Source organism: Chiloscyllium plagiosum, unplaced genomic scaffold (assembly GCF_037043375.1).
Source record: "Chiloscyllium plagiosum isolate Xiang-an unplaced genomic scaffold, Cpla_swu_hap1 HiC_scaffold_10, whole genome shotgun sequence".
NCBI classification, from domain to species: Eukaryota; Metazoa; Chordata; class Chondrichthyes; order Orectolobiformes; family Hemiscylliidae; genus Chiloscyllium; species Chiloscyllium plagiosum.
This window is the reverse complement of record NW_028270148.1, coordinates 13,169,051-13,188,986: the sequence shown is the minus strand read 5'-3', so window position 1 is coordinate 13,188,986 and position 19,936 is coordinate 13,169,051. Positions and strand designations below refer to the sequence as shown.

Below are 19,936 nucleotides of genomic sequence, written 5' to 3'. Positions count from 1 at the left end.
CCAAAAGACAGCTCATGCTAGACTTGTATCCAGGTTCACCAATGTGATTGAGACACAGGCTTCTGAAGGCTCTTGCAAGGGTGGACGTGGAGAGATTTCCTCTTGTGGGAGAATCTAGAAGAAAGGGTCACTGTTTAAGGACAACGGGGTCATCCATTTAAGAGAAAGAGGAGACTTTTCTCAAAAAGAGTTTTTGGAACACATTTCCTCAAAAAAAACAATGGAAACAGAGTCTACAAATCCTTCAAAGTAGTAGTAGATAAACTCGCAAGGGGGTAAAAGGTCATAAGGGATGGCCATGATATTCAGATGATCCAATATTCAAATGCATACTTTCAGAGGGCAAGGATTTAGTTGCAGTCTATGCCCTGAAGATAATAGGAATGTTGCTTAGCCTTCTGTGGTATGAGGGATTGGTTTCTTATTGTTCGTAGTTTTTGTTCATGATTTTAAAGAATAACTTTAGTGTAATTGGTCATGTGTCCTTGATGTCACACCGTGAACACTGACTACCTTCTCAGGTCACAGATAGCAGCACCGTAGGTTATTTGCACAATTTCTCTCCCACAGCTGGGGTCAGTTCATTAGATACATTCAAGAGAGAACTGGACATGGCCCTTGTGGCCATGACCCTTGTGGCTAAAGGAATCAAGGGGTTATGGAGAGAAAGCAGGTATGGGACACTGAGATTGCATGATCAGTTATATTGAATGGTGGGGCAGGCTCGAAGGGCCAAATGGCCTTCTCCTGCACCTTTCTATGATTCTGTGCTAACTTTATTTGCATTGCTCTTGCCCCAGCTGAAAGAATACTTCAGGAATCTAGCTTTAAAGAAAGTTTTCCCCAGAGAAAACCCTGACCCCATGACTCAATCCAGCAACTAAAAGTTAAAACCAAAATAAAAATGATCAAACTGGCTCACCAAGATTGGTACCCGATTGAATAAAAATTCACATGTAATCACTGTATTAGTGCACCTCACCAGCACACAACTCAGTTTGGTCATTCCAGATAAATGGCTGGCCAATATGGGAACATCAGGATAATATTCCCAAAGAAGAAAGACAGGAAACTGTGTTGGAATAGATTTATAAAACAGCAAGTACCATTTCATTTCTGGCATTTGGTAAGGACTTTCGTTACAGCGTAGTTTAAGGCCATCCTTATTACAATCAATAATTTTTTTTCAAGTTTTTGGCACTTTTGAAATGTTAGGAAATGCAACAAATTTGCAAACAGAACTCCCACAAACGGCACTGAGATAAATGGCAGACCATCTGCTTTCTAATGGAGTTTGGTTGATGGAGCAATATTGGCTATTTGAGTATTGAACTCTGCTCTTCAAAATTGGTGCATGTAAAATATCTCCAGGCAGAGAGGACAGTGAATTTCTTAACCTTTTTAAATGGCCTACCCATTCAACTGCACAGCCCCGATTTTGAGGAAGGATACTGAATAGAGTGGGGGCAGTGAACATCTTTGGTGTTAGAGATAAGGGCTACATCTATTGTCTGTCCAAACGTGACTCCCAAGTTATACTTTAACCAGCTTTTACTAAATCAGATTGCAAGCAGTTTTTTCTTCTAGTACACAGAAGCTGAATCATTTTCTGTTAGTTTGTTTCCAAATGTTAAAATTATCCAATATTCGGTTTCAGATATCCAAAATGCATTTGCTCTGCAAGGACCAAAACGCCAATGGATTTGTGCTACAGAGACAGAGGAAGACAAAATGACCTGGCTCTCCTTACTAGCAAGTGCCATCCGTGCTGCAATTAGAGAGACCTAACCTCAATGCAAACTATCAGTCGCTGAAACCTTTCAGCTGGGTTAAGAATGCACTAGTCAGGAATGTCAAAACGTACTTTTAAAAGGATTGAAGTTCTCAAGGCTTTACATTTTAATCATGTGGACTGCAAATCTTATAACTAAGTGAAATGAAAATTATTTCTGAAGAGAAAGACATTTGCTGAAACTTCTCTCATCAGGACAAATGCGAGAATGCCAAATTTCAAATGATCACAACAATTTACACTAGGATAAGACAGTGATGATGAGTTGGCTCAGATGGGAAGAGCAATAACAAACTATAGGCTCCCCAAGTTTCTGGGTAATTTAGAAAGAGCACTGGGCTTGGACATATTCCTTTTGCTGGCAGAGAACAGGCCCCTGCTTGTGAATGTACATGAGCCACAGACTGATTATCTGTATTAGTTGTGTGGCCATACTACATGCAGAGAACTCAAAGTTAAACATTAAATCTGGTGTAATTGTTCAACATTTAAGGGAATTTCCATATGTATAAGACTAAGTCACAGTGCTTTCAGTCAAAATTGTGGTTTCTTAAAAGACTTACAGGATAGCATCTTACGGGATCTGGTGACAAAGATAAATGGAAGGACAGTTAGTGTTGAAGCAGGGAGGCTGAAGGACCACTTGGACACGCTAGAAGAGTGAGCAAAAAGTGACAGATGGAATACACTGTGGGGGAAGTGTGAGGTAATGCACTTTGGTAGGAAGGAGGGAGGTACAGACTATTTTATAAATGGGAAAAGGTTTCAGAAATTTGAAACAAAGGGACTTACGTGTCCTGGCTCAGGATTTTCTTAAGGTTAACACAGAGGTTACTTGGCAGTTAAGAAGGCTAATGCAATGCTAGCATTCATTCTGCGGGTTAAAATACAAGAGCAGAGATATACTGCTGAGGCTGTATCAAGGCTCTGGTCAGACCGCATCTGAAACATTGTCAGCAGTTTTAGACCCTGTATCTGAGGAAGAATGTGCTGACCTTGTTGGAGAGGTCCAGAGGAGGTTCACAAGAATGATCCCTGGGATAAAATCCTGGTCATATGAGCAGCAGCTGAGGACTCTGGGTCTGTACTCAGGAGGGGGCTCTCATTGAAACTTACAGAATACTGAGAGGCCTGGATAGAATGGATGTAAAGATGATGTTTTCACTAATAAGAGAACCTAGGACCCGAGGGCACAATCTCAAAGTGAAGGGACAACCATTTAGAACTGAGAGGAGCAGGAACATTTTTCAGACAGAGGGTGGTTAATCTGTGGAACTCATTACCTCAGAAGTCTGTGGAGGCAAAGTCACTGAGTGTATTTAAATCAGAGATAAATAAATTATTGATTAGTAAGGGGATCAAGAGTTATGGGGAGAAAGCAGGAGAATGGGGTTGAAAAACAGATCAGGCATGATTAATGGGCCAAATGGCCTAATTCTACTCCTATATCTTATGGTCGTATGAAGACAGACAATAATAAAGGGCATCTTAGACTCCCATTTACCCACAAGTGGAACCTCCACTGCACAGGTTTTGTTTTAAAGGCTACAGACTGCTTTAATGCTCACAAACATATAAGGTAAAACAGAAATTGTAGTGCAGAAGACAGTAGCTCAGGTATTTTTAATATTTACTGTCATTAAACAGAAAGTAATGTACTCAATGAAAAATCAGGCCACTGGCTTAACAACTGATGACATCAGGCAGCTTAAAAAATCTTATTTACTTACTACCATGATAAGGGCTTTGGTGACAAACATCTGGAATACCATGTGTAGTTTTGGTCTGCATATTTCAGACTTGTGGTGGAGACAGAAAAACTGTAGATGGTGGAATCCAAAGTAGACAGGCAGGAGGCTGGAAGAACACAGTAAGCCAGGCAGCAGCATGAGGTGCAGAAGTCGACATTTCAACAGTAAGTGAAAGAAGATTCCTGAAGATGGGCTACACCCAAAACGTCAACTTCTACACTTCCTGAAGCTGCCTGGCTTGCTGTGTTCTTCCAGCCTCTTGCCTGTATACTTGAGCTGTAGGCAGTCTAGTGAAGGTTCTCGAAAGCTGTTCAACAACTCGCTCTGCTCTATTTTACTTGACCAGGAACTGAGTCGAGAGTGTGTTGCTGGGAAAGCACAGCAGGTCAGGCAGCATCCGAGGTGCAGGAGAATCGAGATTTCGGGCATAAGCCCTTCATCAGGAATGAGGCTTGTGGGCCAGGGCTGAGAGATAATTGGGAGGGGGAGGGGTGTGGGAGGGGGAGGGGTGGGAAGCTGAGAAAGCAATAGGTGGATGAATGAGAGGGAGAAGGTGATAGATCAGTTGGGGGGGGGGGGGGGGAGAAAGAGAGGAGAAAGAGACAGAGTGATGGACAGGTCTGGAGGGCAGTGCTGAGTTGGAGGCTTGGGACTGAGATAATGTGGGGGGAAGGGATATGAGTAAGTGGTAGAAATCCACATTGATCGTGTGTGGTTGCAGGGTCCCAAGGCGGAATATGAGGCATTCCTCCTCTAGGAGTCGGGTGGTAATGGTTTGGCAGTGGAGGTGGCCCAGGATCTGCATGTCCTTGACTGAGTGGGAGGGGGAAGTTGAAGTGTTCAGCCACAGGGCGGTGGGGTTGGTTGGTGTGGGTGTCCCAGAGATGTTCTCTGAAATGATCCGCAAGAAGGCATCCTGTCTCCCCGACATAGAGGAGACCACACCGGACATTGGTAGAGGTACAGATAAATTTCTGACAGATGTGGAAGGATCCCTTGGGGCCTTGGATGGAGGCGAGGGGAGTGGTATGGGCGCAGGTTTTGCACATCGTGCGGTGGCAGGGAAAGGTGCCAGAAAAAGGCGGCGGGGGGGGGGGCGAATGTTGACCTGATGAGTGAGTGGTGGAGGGAATGATCTCTCCAGAACGCTGATAGGAGTAGGGAGGGAAATATATCTGTGGTGGTGGGGTCCGTTTAGAGGTGGCAGAAGTGGTGGAGCTTGATGCGCTGTATAATCACGACCCCACCTCCCACCACAGACACCGCTTACTGCCCCCTTGATCAAGACCCTACCTCCCATCACAACCAACCTCACCATCAAACCCACAGCCAAGGGGGTGGGCGAGGAGGTTGAGCAATTCATCAACTTCACCAACACATTCCACCCTGACCTTAAATTCACCTGGACCATCTCTGACACCTCCCTCCCCTTCCAGGACCTCTCCATCTCCATCAGTGACGACAGACTTGACACTGACATTTTCTACAAACCCACCGACTCCCACAGCTACCTGGATTACACCTCTTCCCACCCTACCTCTTGCAAAAATGCCATCCCATATTCCCAATTCCTCCGCCTCCGCCGTATCTGCTCCCAGGAGGACCAGTTCCACCATAGAACACACCAGATGGCTTCCTTCTTTAGAGACCGCAATTTCCCTTCCCACGTGGTTAAAGATGCCCTCCAACGCATCTCGTCCACATCCCGCACCTCCGCCCTCAGACCCAACCCCTCCAACCGCAACAAGGACAGAACGCCCCTGGTGCTCACCTTCCACCCTACCAACCTTCGCATAAACCAAATCATCCGCCGACATTTCCGCCACCTCCAAACAGACCCCACCACCAGGGATATAATTCCCTCCCCACCCCTTTCCGCCTTCCGCAAAGACCGTTCCCTCCGTGACTACCTAGTCAGATCCACGCCCCCCTACGACCCACCCTCTCATCCTGGCACCTTCCCCTGCCACCGCAGGAACTGTAAAACCTGTGTCCACACCTCCTCCCTCACCTCCATCCAAGGCCCGAAAGGAGCCTTCCACATCCAAAGTTTTACCTGCACATCCACTAATATCATTTATTGTATCCGTTGCTCCCGATGCGGTCTCCTCTACATTGGGGAGACTGGGCGCCTCCGAGCAGAGCGCTTTAGGGAACATCTCCAAGACACCCGCACCAATCAACCTAACCGCCCCGTGGCCCAACATTTCAACTCCCCCTCCCACTCTGCAGAGGATATGGAGGTGCTGGGCCTCCTCCACCGCCGCTCCCTCACCACCAGACGCATGGAAGAAAAACGCCTCATCTTCCACCTCGGAACACTTCAACCCCAGGGCATCAATGTGGACTTCAACAGCTTCCTCATTCCCCCTTCCCCCACCTCATCCTAGTTTCTAACCTCCAGCAACACTGTCCCCTTGACTTGTCCGACCTGCCCAGCTCCTTTTCCACCTATCCACTCCATCCTCTCCTCCCTGACCTATCACCTTCATCTCCTCCCCCACTGACCTATTGTACTCTATGCTACTCTATCCCCACCCCACCCTCCTCTAGCTTATCTCTCCACGCTTCAGGCTCTCTGCCTTTATTCCTGATGAAGGGTTTTTGCCCGAAATGTCGATTTTGCCTGTCCTCGGATGCTGCCCGAATTGCTGTGCTCTTCCAGTACCACTGATCCAGAATCTGGTTTCCAGCATCTGCAGTCATTGTTTTTACCTCGTTGATTTTAACCCTACTGCGAATCCTCTTGCAAGGATGCCTGCCTTGAAGAAGTTTTCCTCCTCTCTCTACAAGAATCTCAGGGAGTCTCTCTCCCACTGCAACTCCCAGGTCATTTCCTCTGGCCTGAAGCTCTTCAACCATGTCCTGAAACAAACCCGCTACTACAGCCACATTTGCTTCCTCAGTGCCTGCCTCCGTAACCAACTCATCCCACACGGACTCCGGACCACTTTTAAACCAGCAGAGTTCGGACCCGAACAGGACAAACAGTACAGACTACAGATTCAAAAACACCAGCAACAGTTCTCCTTCAAGATCCTCCGCTCCACGCTTGCAGCAATGCGCCGGCACCTAACCTCTCTACAGTCATCCCTGCCTCAGCTGAGGGCCACACTCTCTCAGAATTGCAAAGGACCCACTCTGTACTACATCCTCAGGAGAATTCATACTCTCAACAAACAGTATTTCAATTCCATCTCAAACATCAAAAACTGTAAGTACAACAAACTTTTATCTACCCACCTCCATAACCAGCGCTCCTCGAACATTCCAGAAGATTCCCCTGGCCTCGGAAACACCATTAGCCATGCGGCTGATGCAGCTACCACCCCCACGCTGATTGATGATGTCACTTCTGCCCCCATCATGGCCACTCCCACAGCCACTTCCGCCCCTCACATCATCGCTGATGCCACACGCTCAGTGACTTCCACCACCCCTACTGCCGTGTCTGCCACCACTTCCGCCCCCACCAGCACCACTCACCTGCATTCTGCTGACACGCCCCCCACAGACCCCACTGTCACTATCCCCACCCCCCATAACCCCGAGGGGAACACTCATGACTCTACCCCCATTCCCCCCACCATCACACCCACCTCCAGGTACTGGCTCTGACCCCACTCCCAGTTCTACACCCACACCAGCTCCCAGCTCTGCCGAGTTTTCACCATCCCTCTAGACCTCCCCCTCACGGAGGATGAACGATCAGTTCTCAGCAAAGGACTCACCTTCGTCCCCCTCCGTCCACGCGTCAATGAATTTAATACATGCAGTGACATCGAACAATTCTTCCGTCGCCTCCGCCTCCGAGCTTACTTTCACAATCAGGATTCCCGCCCATCTTCCGAGGACCCCTTCGCCCACCTCCAACACACTGCATCCACCTGGACACCCCGCACTGGCCTATTACCTGCCCTCGACCTCTTCATTTCCAACTGCTGCCGGGACATTAACCGCCTCAACCTGTCGACCCCCCTCCCCCACTCCAACCTCTCACCCTCACAACGCGCAGCCCTCCAATCCCTCTGCTCCAATCCCGACCTCACCATCAAGCCAGCGGATGAAGGGGGCGCAGTGGTAGTCTGGCCACTGACCTCTACATCGCTGAAGCCAAACGCCAACTCGAGGACACCTCTTCCTACCACCCCCTTGACCATGACCCCACCCCCCATCACCAAACCATCATCTCCCAGACCATACAGAACCTCATCACCTCAGGAGATCTCCCACCCACAGCTTCCAACCTCATAGTCCGGGAACCCCGCACTGCCCGGTTCTACCTCCTTCCCAAGATCCACAAGCCTGACCACCCTGGCCGACCCATTGTCTCAGCATGCTCCTGCCCCACTGAACTCATCTCTACCTAGTTCGACACTGTCCTATCCCCCCCTAGTCCAGGAACTCCCCACATACGTTCGAGACACCACCCACGCCCTCTACCCCCTCCAAGACTTCCGTTTTCCCGGCCCCCAACGCCTCATCTTCACCATGGATATCCAATCCCTCTACACCTCCATCCGCCATGACCAGGTCCTCCAAGCCCTCCGTTTTTTCCTCTCCAGACATCCCCAACAGTACCCCTCCACCGACACTCTCATACGTTTGGCCAAACTGGTCCTCACCCTTAACAATTTCTCCTTCGAATCCTCCCACTTCCTCCAGACCAAAGGGGTAGCCATGGGCACACGTATGGGCCCCAGCTATGCCTGTCTCTTTGTTGGCTACGTACAGCAGTTGATCTTCCGTAATTGCACCGGCACCACTCCCCACCTCTTCCTCTGCTACACTGATGACTGCATTGGTGCCACCTCGTGCTCCCGCGAGGAGGTTGAGCAATTCATCAACTTCACCAACACATTCCACCCTGACCTTAAATTCACCTGGACCATCTCTGACACCTCCCTCCCCTTCCAGGACCTCTCCATCTCCATCAGTGACGACCGACTTGACACTGACATTTTCTACAAACCCACCGACTCCCACAGCTACCTGGATTACACCTCTTCCCACCCTACCTCTTGCAAAAATGCCATCCCGTATTCCCAATTCCTCCGCCTCCGCCGTATCTGCTCCCAGGAGGAGCGGTTCCACCATAGAACACACCAGATGGCCTCCTTCTTTAGAGACCGCAATTTCCCTTCCCACGTGGTTAAAGATGCCCTCCAACGCATCTCGTCCACATCCCGCACCTCCGCCCTCAGACCCAACCCCTCCAACCGCAACAAGAACAGAACGCCCCTGGTGCTCACCTTCCACCCTACCAACCTTCGCATAAACCAAATCATCCGCCGACATTTCCGCCACCTCCAAACAGACCCCACCACCAGGGATATATTTCCCTCCCCACCCCTCTCCGCCTTCCGCAAAGACCGTTCCCTCCGTGACTACCTGGTCAGGTCCACGCCCCCCTACGACCCACCCTCCCATCCTGGCACTTTCCCCTGCCACCGCAGGAACTGTAAAACCTGTGCCCACACCTCCTCCCTCACCTCCATCCAAGGCCCGAAAGGAGCCTTCCACATCCAAAGTTTTACCTGCACATCCACTAATATCATTTATTGTATCCGTTGCTCCCGATGCAGTCTCCTCTACACTGGGGAGACTGGGCGCCTCCTAGCAGAGCGCTTTAGGGAACATCTCCGAGACACCCGCACCAATCAACCAAACCGCCCCGTGGCCCAACATTTCAACTCCCCCTCCCACTCTGCCGAGGATATGGAGGTGCTGGGCCTCCTCCACCGCCGCTCCCTTACCACCAGACGCATGGAAGAAGAACGCCTCATCTTCCGCCTCGGAACACTTCAACCCCAGGGCATCAACAGCTTCCTCATTTCTCTTTCCCCCCACCTCATCCTAGTTTCTAACCTCCAGCAACACTGTCCCCTTGACTTGTCCGGACTTCAACAGCTTCCTCATTTCTCTTTCCCCCCACCTCATCCTAGTTTCTAACCTCCAGCAACACTGTCCCCTTGACTTGTCCGACCTGCCCAGCTCCTTTTCCACCTATCCACTCCACCCTCTCCTCCCTGACCTATCACCTTCATCCCCTCCCCCACTGACCTATTGTACTCTATGCTACTCTATCCCCACCCCCACCCTCCTCTAGCTTATCTCTCCACGCTTCAGGGTCTCTGCCTTTATTCCTGATGAAAGGTTTTTGCCCGAAACGTCGATTTTGCCTGTCCTCGGATGCTGCCTGAATTGTTGTGCTCTTCCAGCACCACTGATCCAGAATCTGGTTTCCAGCATCTGCAGTCATTGTTTTTACCTCGGTGGGCAGTAGTAGTCTGGCACACTGACCTCTACATCACTGAAGCCAGGTGCCAACTCGCAGACACCTCCTCCTACTGCCCCCTTGATCACGACCTCACCTCCCATCACAAGCTCCTACCTCGACTAGGAACTCAGTCAGTTTGCAATTACTATGCTTGAATAAAAAGACTCATTTACTATAGCGCCCATTATGCCTGCATGACCTCCCAAAGCACTTTTGAGACTTAAAATTCTTTAAGTTGTTAAAAAATACAGATTTCACCATGCATAGCAATGTAAAAATGACCCAACTTTTACAGCAGACCACTGGTCATAGGCCTACAGTCTGAGCAACAATCCTTTACCACTACCTTGTCTCTTACCATCAATCCAAGTTTGTATACAATTGGCTAGCTCTCCCTGGATCCCATGTGATCTAACCTTATCAACCTGTCTATCGCACCGAATCTTGTTGAAGGCCTTGCTGAAGACTATGCAGACAATGTCTACCGCTCTACATTCATCTATCTTCTTGGTCACCTCTTCAAAACAACTCAAATTTGAGAGACAGTATTTCCCACGCACAAAACTATGCTGACTGTGCCTAATCAGTACTTGCCTCTCCAAATGCACGTAGATCCTGCCTCTCAGAAACCCCTCCAATAACTTACCCACCACTGACATCAGACTCACCAGTCTATAGCATCCTGGCTTTTATTTTTTTAAAAACAGCCTCTCTTAAATGATGGTACATCAGCCAACCTCCAGTCCTCCGGCACCTCACCAGTGGCAGATGATACAAACATCACTGCTAGAGGCTCCACAATTTCTTCTCTAACTTCCCACAATGTCCTGGGATACACTTGATCTACTCATTTATTCAATTTCCAAGTTCCCTAGCCTCCATTTCTTTCTCCACAGTAAAAATTGATGCAAAATATTTGTTTAGTATCCCATCGCGTGGTTCCAGACAGATGTCATTGATCTTTAAGGGGCCCTATTTGCTCCTTAGTAACTATTTTACCCTTAGTGTACTTGTAGAATCCCTTTGGATTCTATAACTATCTGGCAAAGCTATCTCATGAACCTTTTTTGCCCTTTCCCCCCCCCCTTTCAAGTGTATTCCTACAGCCCGTATACTCCTGAAGAGATTCATTTGATTCAGCTGCCTATACCAGACATATGCCTTCTCCTTTTTCTTGACCAGAGCATGAATATCACTAGCTGTCCAGTGTTCCCTATTCCTTCCAGCCTTGCCCTTCATACTAACAGGAACATGCTGTCAAAGTGTCATTACCTTGCTTTTGAAAACCTCTCACTTACAGGGATCCCTTTACCTGTGAACGTCCACAAGTTCCTGTCGAATACCATCAAAATTGGCCTGCCCAATTTAGAACTTCAACTTGTGGACCATGCCTATCCTTTACCACAAGGATTTTACAACCAATAGAATTATGGTCACTGGTCCCAAAGTGCTGCTCCATTTAATACCTCAGTCACCTGCCCTGCCATGTTTCCCAAGAGGCCAAGTTTGGCCCCTTCTCCAGTACGGCCATCTACATATTGATCAAGAAAGTTTTCTTGAACATACTTAAACTCATCCCCATCCAAGCCTTGAACCCTGTGCCAGTCCCAGTTTATATTTGGAAAGTTAAAATCCCCTATGGGGATGTGCCCCCTGTGGAGAGCACGGTGGCTCTTTGGTTAGCACTGCTGCCTCACAGCATCAGGGACCTAGGTTCGATTCCAACCTCTGGCAACTACCTGTGTGGAGTTTGCACATTTTCCCCGTGTCTGCGGGTCCCCTCCGGGTGCTCCTGTTTCCTCCCACAATCCAAAGATGTGCAGGTTAGGGTGGATTGGCTATGCTAAATTGTCCATAACGTTAAGGTGCATTAGTCAGGGGTAAATATAGGACAGGGGAATGGGTCTGGGTGGACTTGTTGGGCCGAAGGGCCTGTTTCCATAGTGTAGGGAATCTAATCTAATATTACAACCCAATTATTTGGGGTGCCCATTGTACAATCCCAAAGTGATCACCCCCATATTGTTCAGTTGCACCCAGTTAGCTTCACCGGATGACCCTCCAGGAATATCTGAAGTATGCCATGATGTTTTCCCTCATCACTCCCCTTCCTCTTTCCTTACTGGAGCATCATTGGGCTGCCAGTCCTGTCCCACCCTCAGCTGTGTTTCTGTAATCACTATGATATCCCAGTCTCGTGAACTCAGAGCAAGGAAGGGAGCACCTGCCTTACTTGTCCAGCCTCTAATTAAAATGCATTTATTTCAATGCAAATCAGTCTTTTCTCATTTCTCTGTTGAATCTATTTAACTTACTCTCTAACTTCTGCAGCCTGCCTCAACTTTCTTTTGATTCACTACTGCTCAGTGTCCCACTTCCCTGCCAGACCAGGTCAAACCCTGCATAGCTCTAGCAAATCTTCACCCCAGGATATTGGTCCCTCTCCAGGTCAGGTGCAACGCATCCCTCTTGTACAGATCACTTCAGCCCCAGAAAAGATCCCAATGATCAAAAAAATCTGAACTCCTGTTCCATCTCTTGGGTCCATGCATTCATCAGCCCTATTCTCCAATTCCTGTTCTCACTAGCACGTGGTACTGGGAGTAGTTCAGAGACTACAATCCTTGAGGTCTAGTTTTTTAACCTCCTGCCTAACACTCTATATTCACTTGCAGAACCTCATCCCTTTTTATACCTACGTTGTTGGTACCAATGTGCACAATGGTCTCTGGCTGCTCACTCGCCCTCAGAATTTACCGCAACCACTCCACGATATCCTTAACCCTGGCACCAGGGAGGCAACATACCATCCTGAAGTTTCACTCGCGGCAGGAGTGCCTGTTTGTGCCCCTAGAGAATTCCCATCACAATTGCTCGCTTGGACTTTGCCACACCCTGCTTTACAGCAGAGCCACCTGTGGTGTCAAAGGCCTGGCTGCTGCTTCTGCAATTTTCTTCAAAAGGCTATCCCTCCCCCAGCTGTATCCAAAACAGTATACTTGTTTGAGAGAGACATAGCCACAGGAGACTCCTGCATTACCTGCCTACCTCTCCTGGCAGTCACCCATCTACCTGACTGCCTCTGTGATGTGGCCACCTCCCTCAAGCTGTTATCACACACCCAGCCTCCTGTTTGCTTGCTAGTGTCCACTTTCTGCTCCAACCACTCTGTGCAGTCCAAGAGGAGCTACAGCCAGGCACACTTCCTGCAGACATAGTCACTCGGGACAGTTGACTGCTCCCTGATCTCCTACATCTGATAGGAGATCCACACCACTCCACTGACTGCCATCTCTGCCCCTTTAATAATGAGCAGAGTTGGGGGGAGGGGGAGCCTCAACAAAGCCTGGTATTCACCTAAATCTCTTGGATCTAACCAGCTATGCCTAGACCACAAAGCAGCCCCTTGCAAAACTGGCCTGTATAAAACAGCAATCCCTCCATCCCCCACTTGCTTAACCTCCCACACTTAATTCAATTCCAGCTATTGCACCCTCTTGCTAGTCACACTCTTCCCCAGATAAAGACCTAGATCTCCTATGCAGGGCCTGGATGGTCTTCTGAAGTTTGTGGCCTAGGATAAGTTGCTTAGGAAAACTCGCCACATCTCTCTCCCAACCATCCCCAACACACAGGAACACCACCCCGCCCCGTCCCCCACCCACCCCCCGTCCCTCGCCGCCCCCCCACCACCCCCTTTGACCTGTTGATCGTAGCTGCTGGAGAAAGTGGCTTTAAGTCTCTCTCAGCCCTGATCAAAATCAACAGGGATGTGTAGAGTCAGTTGCAGGGGACACAAGGTTGAAAGTTGTGCTCCTGCAGTGCTGTTAGGTCAGGAGTTGAGATTCTGAATCAGTGCCAAGGAAGCAACATTGATACACATCCCTGATGGCAGGCAAAATGATTTTCATTCAAGCTGCGTGGCCTTATGACTATTTCGCAGAATGAAGCTTATGATAGCAAACGAATGCATGACATATGCCACTGTTAACCCTATAGGTATATTAGGTCTAATAGGCCAAATGTACAATATTAATCATCTATATTCAATAGATGACAATGTTCATAGACTACAGGAAATCTCATCAATTTTTATAGGTTGTGTGTGACACAATGACACTTATGGATTATAGCTGTACTCTGGCTATAAACAATAGACAGGAAGTCAGAAAAACAGCAGCTACTAAGAACATTATTCCTCTGATTATAAACTCTGGAGCTGTTTTTAATTTATTCTTTCAAGGGATGTGGGTGTTGCTTGCAAGATCAGCATTTGCTGCCCACCTGCAACTGCTTATTGTTTCAGAGGGCAATTAAAATTAATCCACATTGCCATGGGTCTGGAGTCAGATACAGGCCAGACCAGGTAAGGATGTTAGATTTCCTTTCCTAAAAGGACAGTGAACCAGATTCGTTTTCCCCAAAACAATTGATCATTTCACATTACCATTACCGAGGACAGCTTTTCATTCCACATTTAATTAAGTGAACTCAGACTCTACTAGCTGGTGTGGTGGAATTTGAACCCATGCATCCAGAGCATCATCAGTCTCTGCCTTTGGATTACTAACCCAGTGACAATGTCACTTCACCAGTGCTTCACCCTCATCTCAGAACAAGGGCATCGGCAGTTGAGGACCAAGATGAGAAGAAAATGTTTTTACTGATAGCTGTAAGTCTTGAGGATTGCCAATGCTGTTGATGATTACAATTACTAAAGAAGTCAAGGATAGGGTGCGAAGAAGTGGAGGTAGTGAATGACATTGCAGACTTGACGTTTTTCATGATTCACTCCTAATCCTATTTATTAAATAGATAGAAATGGAGAGACGGAGTAGGCAGTCAGGTAAAATATTGTGCTGTTTTATTTGTGTAAAAATCACAGTTGCTAGATTGCTCTGCCAAGATATATCCATGCACTTTAACATCCAAGATCCCAGAGCTAGAGTAAGCAATTAAATAGAGCTGCTGTTAGTCAGCAATTTAATGGAAATTTACATACAAGATCAAAAGTGTATTATACAATTTACATCATACCCCTTATACAGTACATTGACCTGAATAACAAGGCGATTCTGATTCGGTCAGGACGCGAAGCCTTCCCTCCCTGTTCATCCCTTCTCTTTTGAAGTACAAAGCTAGAACAGTAAGGCTTGAAATTACAGAAACAAAAGATAATCCCAAATGCAAAAAAATGTTTTTTTCTCTTTTTTGAAAACAGAAACTGTAAATCATATTAACCCTTAGAATACTGAACACCAATGTCAAACTTAATTATAAAATCTCACTTTTTGCATAATAATTTAAAGAAATATTCTCTAGTTCTGTACAATTTTTGATTAAACTCCCATTTAAATTTAAAGATCACTTTACCAGTGTCAGGGAGGTGCACAGTATGTATTCAGTACTCAGAAGGCTATGTTGGTGGAATGGAAATCGGTCAGTAACATGCAGATAGAGGCTGTGTTGTGAGAAACCACAGAACTGCAAGTCATCAACATACACACACACACAAAATATTCTGTCCTAAATCATCACAATTTATCCCACATACTGTGCTACTGCACAAACCCCACATATTTTAATTCATTTGGAGTGAGAATAGGGGAAAGGAGAGTATAGAATCAGCTGCTTAATGCAAATTTCATGCAAAACTGCACACGGATTCACCTGCAAGTGGTGGCTTTTTATATGTAACTTACGGTTCCACACAGGCATCTCACCCCAAAATCGTTTATGCCACACACCAGATGATCTCTCTTTCACAAATGCTTACGAGAAGTGACACAGTATTTGCACTTATTCCTCCTCCTCGCAGGTGAGATGTGTCATTCCAGGATCCTGCTTCTTTTCATGGATATATCATGCAGAAACTGATGGAAATTGCAAAGCCAAATGCAAAACACTGCACACCCACCTCCCTTAATCACGCGTGTATGTGCATCAGTCAGGCCTCACATCCTCCATGAAACATTAGTGAGCTCAGTGCACTCAAGTTAAAAAGGCCCGCTCCCCACGAGCATCTCAACATATTCAAACCAACAGACTGCTTTATCATAAACAGTCTTTAGCGAGTGACTGTCAGACATGTATTTAAAAACATCGTAGCTACTGTCCCTAAACATTTACCCAGGCTTCAAGCATTTTTACCTTTTACACCCTCCAATTAAAAAGTGGTTTTGAACCATGCCAAATAATCATGATTACACGCATACGTCAGTAGTGCAAAATATTTCATTATGTACTTCAGAGGTTGTTATAAACATATAGAGAAATCATTTACTGCAAGAATGCAACAGGTTTTTTTTGAGTGAAGCAGAGAAGAGCAAGATAAGCCATTTCCTCTCAATACACTAGAATAAAACCCAACTTCTCATCCAAAATGAAAGTTATGCAGATTGAGAAGAGAAGTACTTTGACACCTACACAGGAAACAATTTCCCATTCAAGCACAGCTCTTCCATCCCTAGTCTTTGCACAATCACAATCATAATCTACTATTATTAACATGTTCCATACAGTTAAGCAAGTTGATTAATTGAGTATGGGTGCTTCAATGTTGCTGATCACTCCCGTTTTCAAATGCAGCAAATCCCAAGTATTCAACAAGCCATAGCCTCACTAAGAACTTTCATCCTGTGGGTAAGCCAGCTGTGTTATGTTGGACTGATCTAGGAGGAGTTGTTAAATTATTTGCTCTTCTGTAGAATCAACACTAAAAGCAAATGACCTCCCGATTCAGGGCTTGAATGGCCATCAGCTTTATAACACCCTCTTGTATCGTCATCCGCCACCCACACACCAACACAGCGCTTCTTAAACATACTGCAGCCATGTGTCAAGTGTGCAGCTCAATGAAAGTAACCATGTAAACCTATTGCTTCATTGTAGACAGGCGAAGCTGAACACAGGTGTAAGCTATCTGCAGGGAGGAGGGTACCGTGACACAGTCGGATCAAACACCGGGTTTTTTAAAAAAAAAAGTCCCATCCAAGCGCTCGGGCTGCTCTGTTACAAATGTGAAAACGGCCGAAGCTGTTCCAGCTGGACTTCAAGAGAAATTCTCTCCTCGAGCACGTCCTATGGCAATTGGTCAGTGAGGTGAGGTGGGGTGGGGTGTATGAGACAAATAAACCAAGGGAGGGAAACCGAGATGGATCAAGACAGAGTGGGGGGGGAGGGGGAGGCGGTGGAGGGAGCAAGAGAGGGATGGAGAAGAGAGGGAGCGGCAAAAGAGGGAGAAGGAGAGGGGTGGGGAAGAGAGGGAGGTAGGGAGAGGGCAGTTTGGGAAGACAGAGCGAGCGATAGCGCAAGCGGGGGAAGAGAGAGAGAGAGAGGGAGAGAAAGTGAGAAGGGGAGAGAGAAAGAGGAAGAAAGCTCTGGTTAATTCTTCACACTGCTCGAGTATACATATTCACTTACTCTCTCACTTCTTCATCAAGTGTCCATTCTCCCCAGTAGCAACACTGGCTGATTCCCTCACTAACCTCACCAGATCCCATTCATTTTGCCTTCACACTGTTGGTACATTCTAGGTGACTCTATATTCTTGCGACACGAAGAGAAACGTCAAATCAAAAGATCAATATCACTTTTTTGGTGCGTGCAAATGTCACATGTGTATGATGTAACTGATATCTGTCTACAAAACAGCATGCATTTATTACCCATGATCTTTTCACCAATTTAATAAAATCACATTTAGTTTTTATAAATTATTAATGGCTCAGTATTCCTAAATCTAAGTTTTGTGTAGAAAGGAATATCGAAAAACTTTTAATTGGGAGTCAATTGTTCACTAATCAACATTTGTTATTTTTTAAATAAATACTTGAATGAGTATTATAATATTGAATTTATTGAGTACTTAAAAATCTAACCAATGTGTCATACTTTCCACTTGAAGCACATCCTAATCAGTGTCACCTCTTCATCGAAGATGACATGATGGAAGGCTGAAAGACAGGCTAAAATAAATTTGCTATTCAACATGTCACAAGCATTGATATTTCCAAGTTGATTGACTTTAAGTTTCAATGATACTGTACCACAAGGATACTCCAGGTGTCTAATCTCTTCCTACCTTCAGTTGCTGTTGTAATTCACTGTTGAGCCTGGCTAATACAGTGTTGGTTTCTTTATTTCTTCTGATCGAAGCCTGAATAGACTTCTTGTCTTTGCCAAATGATCTAAAATTAAAAAAGGTGCATTAATAAATTTTTCCCTTCCCCACTCTCGTTTTGTAGCAGCTCATTTCTGTTTTCCAGACAGTGAGGAAGAGTGGTAACTGGCATGCAGACTAGCAACATGTGGTGGGTCCCTGCATACTAAAATGTAATTCGTCTGGTCCCACATCATACAGCATCTGAGCCCAGCCTAGGATTCTGAAAATAGAAATTTATTTAAAATGTCTAAATTTTCCTGGTACAAGAAAGAAAAAAATGTTAAAGTTATGATCAACACCTTCCAAAGACAACTGATAGTCCACTGTTCTGCCATTAATTAATTAAATATAGAGTAAAATACCCAATTATGTCCCAGGACAATCAAGTTCTAGATTCAGGTGACTGGAATTAAGTCACTGTCTCACCAATGCAAGACTTTTCATTTCCCCCACTAACCATCCCAGTCCCCTGCTTCAGCCACATAAACATATTGATCACTGAACACAATTAAGAGCTAATTCCAATAAGGAATCGGTTTGAGATGATTAAAATATTCAAATCAGAATCTTTACAGCCTTTACAGGCTAGAAAGGTGGGTGCAGGTGAAAGGGACTTTCAGGACACTGACTTGGTTAAAACCCAAGTCACAAATGAACCCACTTACAGCCTCCAGCTCCATGTAATATCAAATTTGCAGGGAACAAGCTCAATGAACTTTGGAGCTATAAATTTACCAGCTGAGCCTCCAGTTTCAGCTGAATTATTGCAGAAATAGGTAGTGACTAATGTCCTTGCCTCTGAGCCAGAAACCTCTGGTTCATGTCCCACTTTATGGATTAATATTAATATGTTTGGCATTGTAATGAATGCATCTTCCTTGGCCATCAAGTCCCAGAGTGGGACCTGATGGCCAAGGAAGATGCATTCATTACAATGCCAAACATGTTAATATTAATCCATAAATCCTTATGGTACACTTTTGGCAGGTGTTAAACTGTCACAGCGTGGAAACAGACCCTTCCATTTAACTAGTTTATGCCAACCAAGTTTTCCAAACTAAACTAGTCGCATTTGCCTGCGTTCAGCCCACATTCCTCTAAACCATTCCTAATGTCTTTTAAATCTCGTAATTGTACCTGCATCTATCACTTCCTCTGGCAGTTCATTCAACATACAAACCACCCTTTGGAAAATGGTACCTCTTAGGTCCCATTTAAATCTTTTTCCCCTCACCTTAAAATTATGCCCTCTAATTTTGAACTCCTGCTCCTTTGGGAAAAGATCTTTGCTACTCACCTAATCTATGCCCCTCATGATTTTATCGATCTTTTTCAAGTCACCCCCCCTCAACCTCCTATACTTCTGAAAAGAAAAAAAAAGACAATCTCCTGATCAGCCTCAATTCACATCAAATGCACCAGCTGCCCTGGCCCTCTCTGTAGCCTCTGGCAAAATGTTCCAGAAAATCCAGCTATGGAAACAGACAAAATGCTTGTCTGTCTCATGTGCCAGTGGAGCAATGGCAGCCCAAATCTACTGAAGAAGTGCCAAGCAGAGATGTGCCAGTTCGTATTTGGAGAGATGGAGTGGAGGTTAGAGGCTGGACAACATCAACTAGATAGAGAATATCCAAGAAGGCAGATACAGTCTGATGAGCCAAAATGAACAGTCAATTGCTTGACTGGCTCCTTAAATCTGACACATTACGTTGATTGATCGCAGGAGCAAAAAATCAATTAATTTGGGCGGGTAAGGGAATTAAATAGAACCATATCTACCTTGGGATTGATGACTGCGCAACTAGCACAGTATTAATTACACTAGTTTTTGGGGTATGCTCCTCTGGTTCTGTACGAAGCTCATCATCAGATTTCAATCTTCTGCGGATAGGCTTTGGAGGGGGGACAAGAGATGATGTACTTTTAGCCTGTAATTTAAAAAAAAAGGC

General features: G+C 46.2%; 2 protein-coding genes across 5 annotated transcripts in view; one reads left to right on the top strand and one right to left on the bottom strand.

The window, feature by feature from the left end:
• Nucleotides 1-3,491, top strand: part of ect2l (epithelial cell transforming 2 like) — a 53,903-nt gene extending 50,412 nt beyond the window's left edge. Inside the window, exon 21 of the mRNA XM_043695341.2 lies at nucleotides 1,658-3,491. Within this exon, the coding sequence (XP_043551276.2) occupies nucleotides 1,658-1,788 (131 nt within the window). The 3' untranslated portion in view covers nucleotides 1,789-3,491. The remainder of the gene's footprint in view (nucleotides 1-1,657) is intronic.
• Nucleotides 57-19,936, bottom strand: part of reps1 (RALBP1 associated Eps domain containing 1) — a 72,598-nt gene continuing 52,718 nt past the window's right edge. For 2 of the 4 annotated variants that reach the window (XM_087991126.1, XM_087991127.1), the window contains 3 exons: nucleotides 19,767-19,915; nucleotides 17,907-18,012; nucleotides 14,666-16,903 (listed from right to left, as the gene is read on the bottom strand). In XM_087991126.1, coding sequence (XP_087847252.1) covers nucleotides 16,835-16,903; nucleotides 17,907-18,012; nucleotides 19,767-19,915 — 324 coding nt within the window. In that variant the 3' untranslated portion in view covers nucleotides 14,666-16,834. Of the gene's footprint in view, nucleotides 115-14,665; nucleotides 16,904-17,906; nucleotides 18,013-19,766; nucleotides 19,916-19,936 lie in introns of those variants that run through there. The other 2 variants (XR_015758350.1, XR_015758349.1) reach the window with 2 other exon arrangements.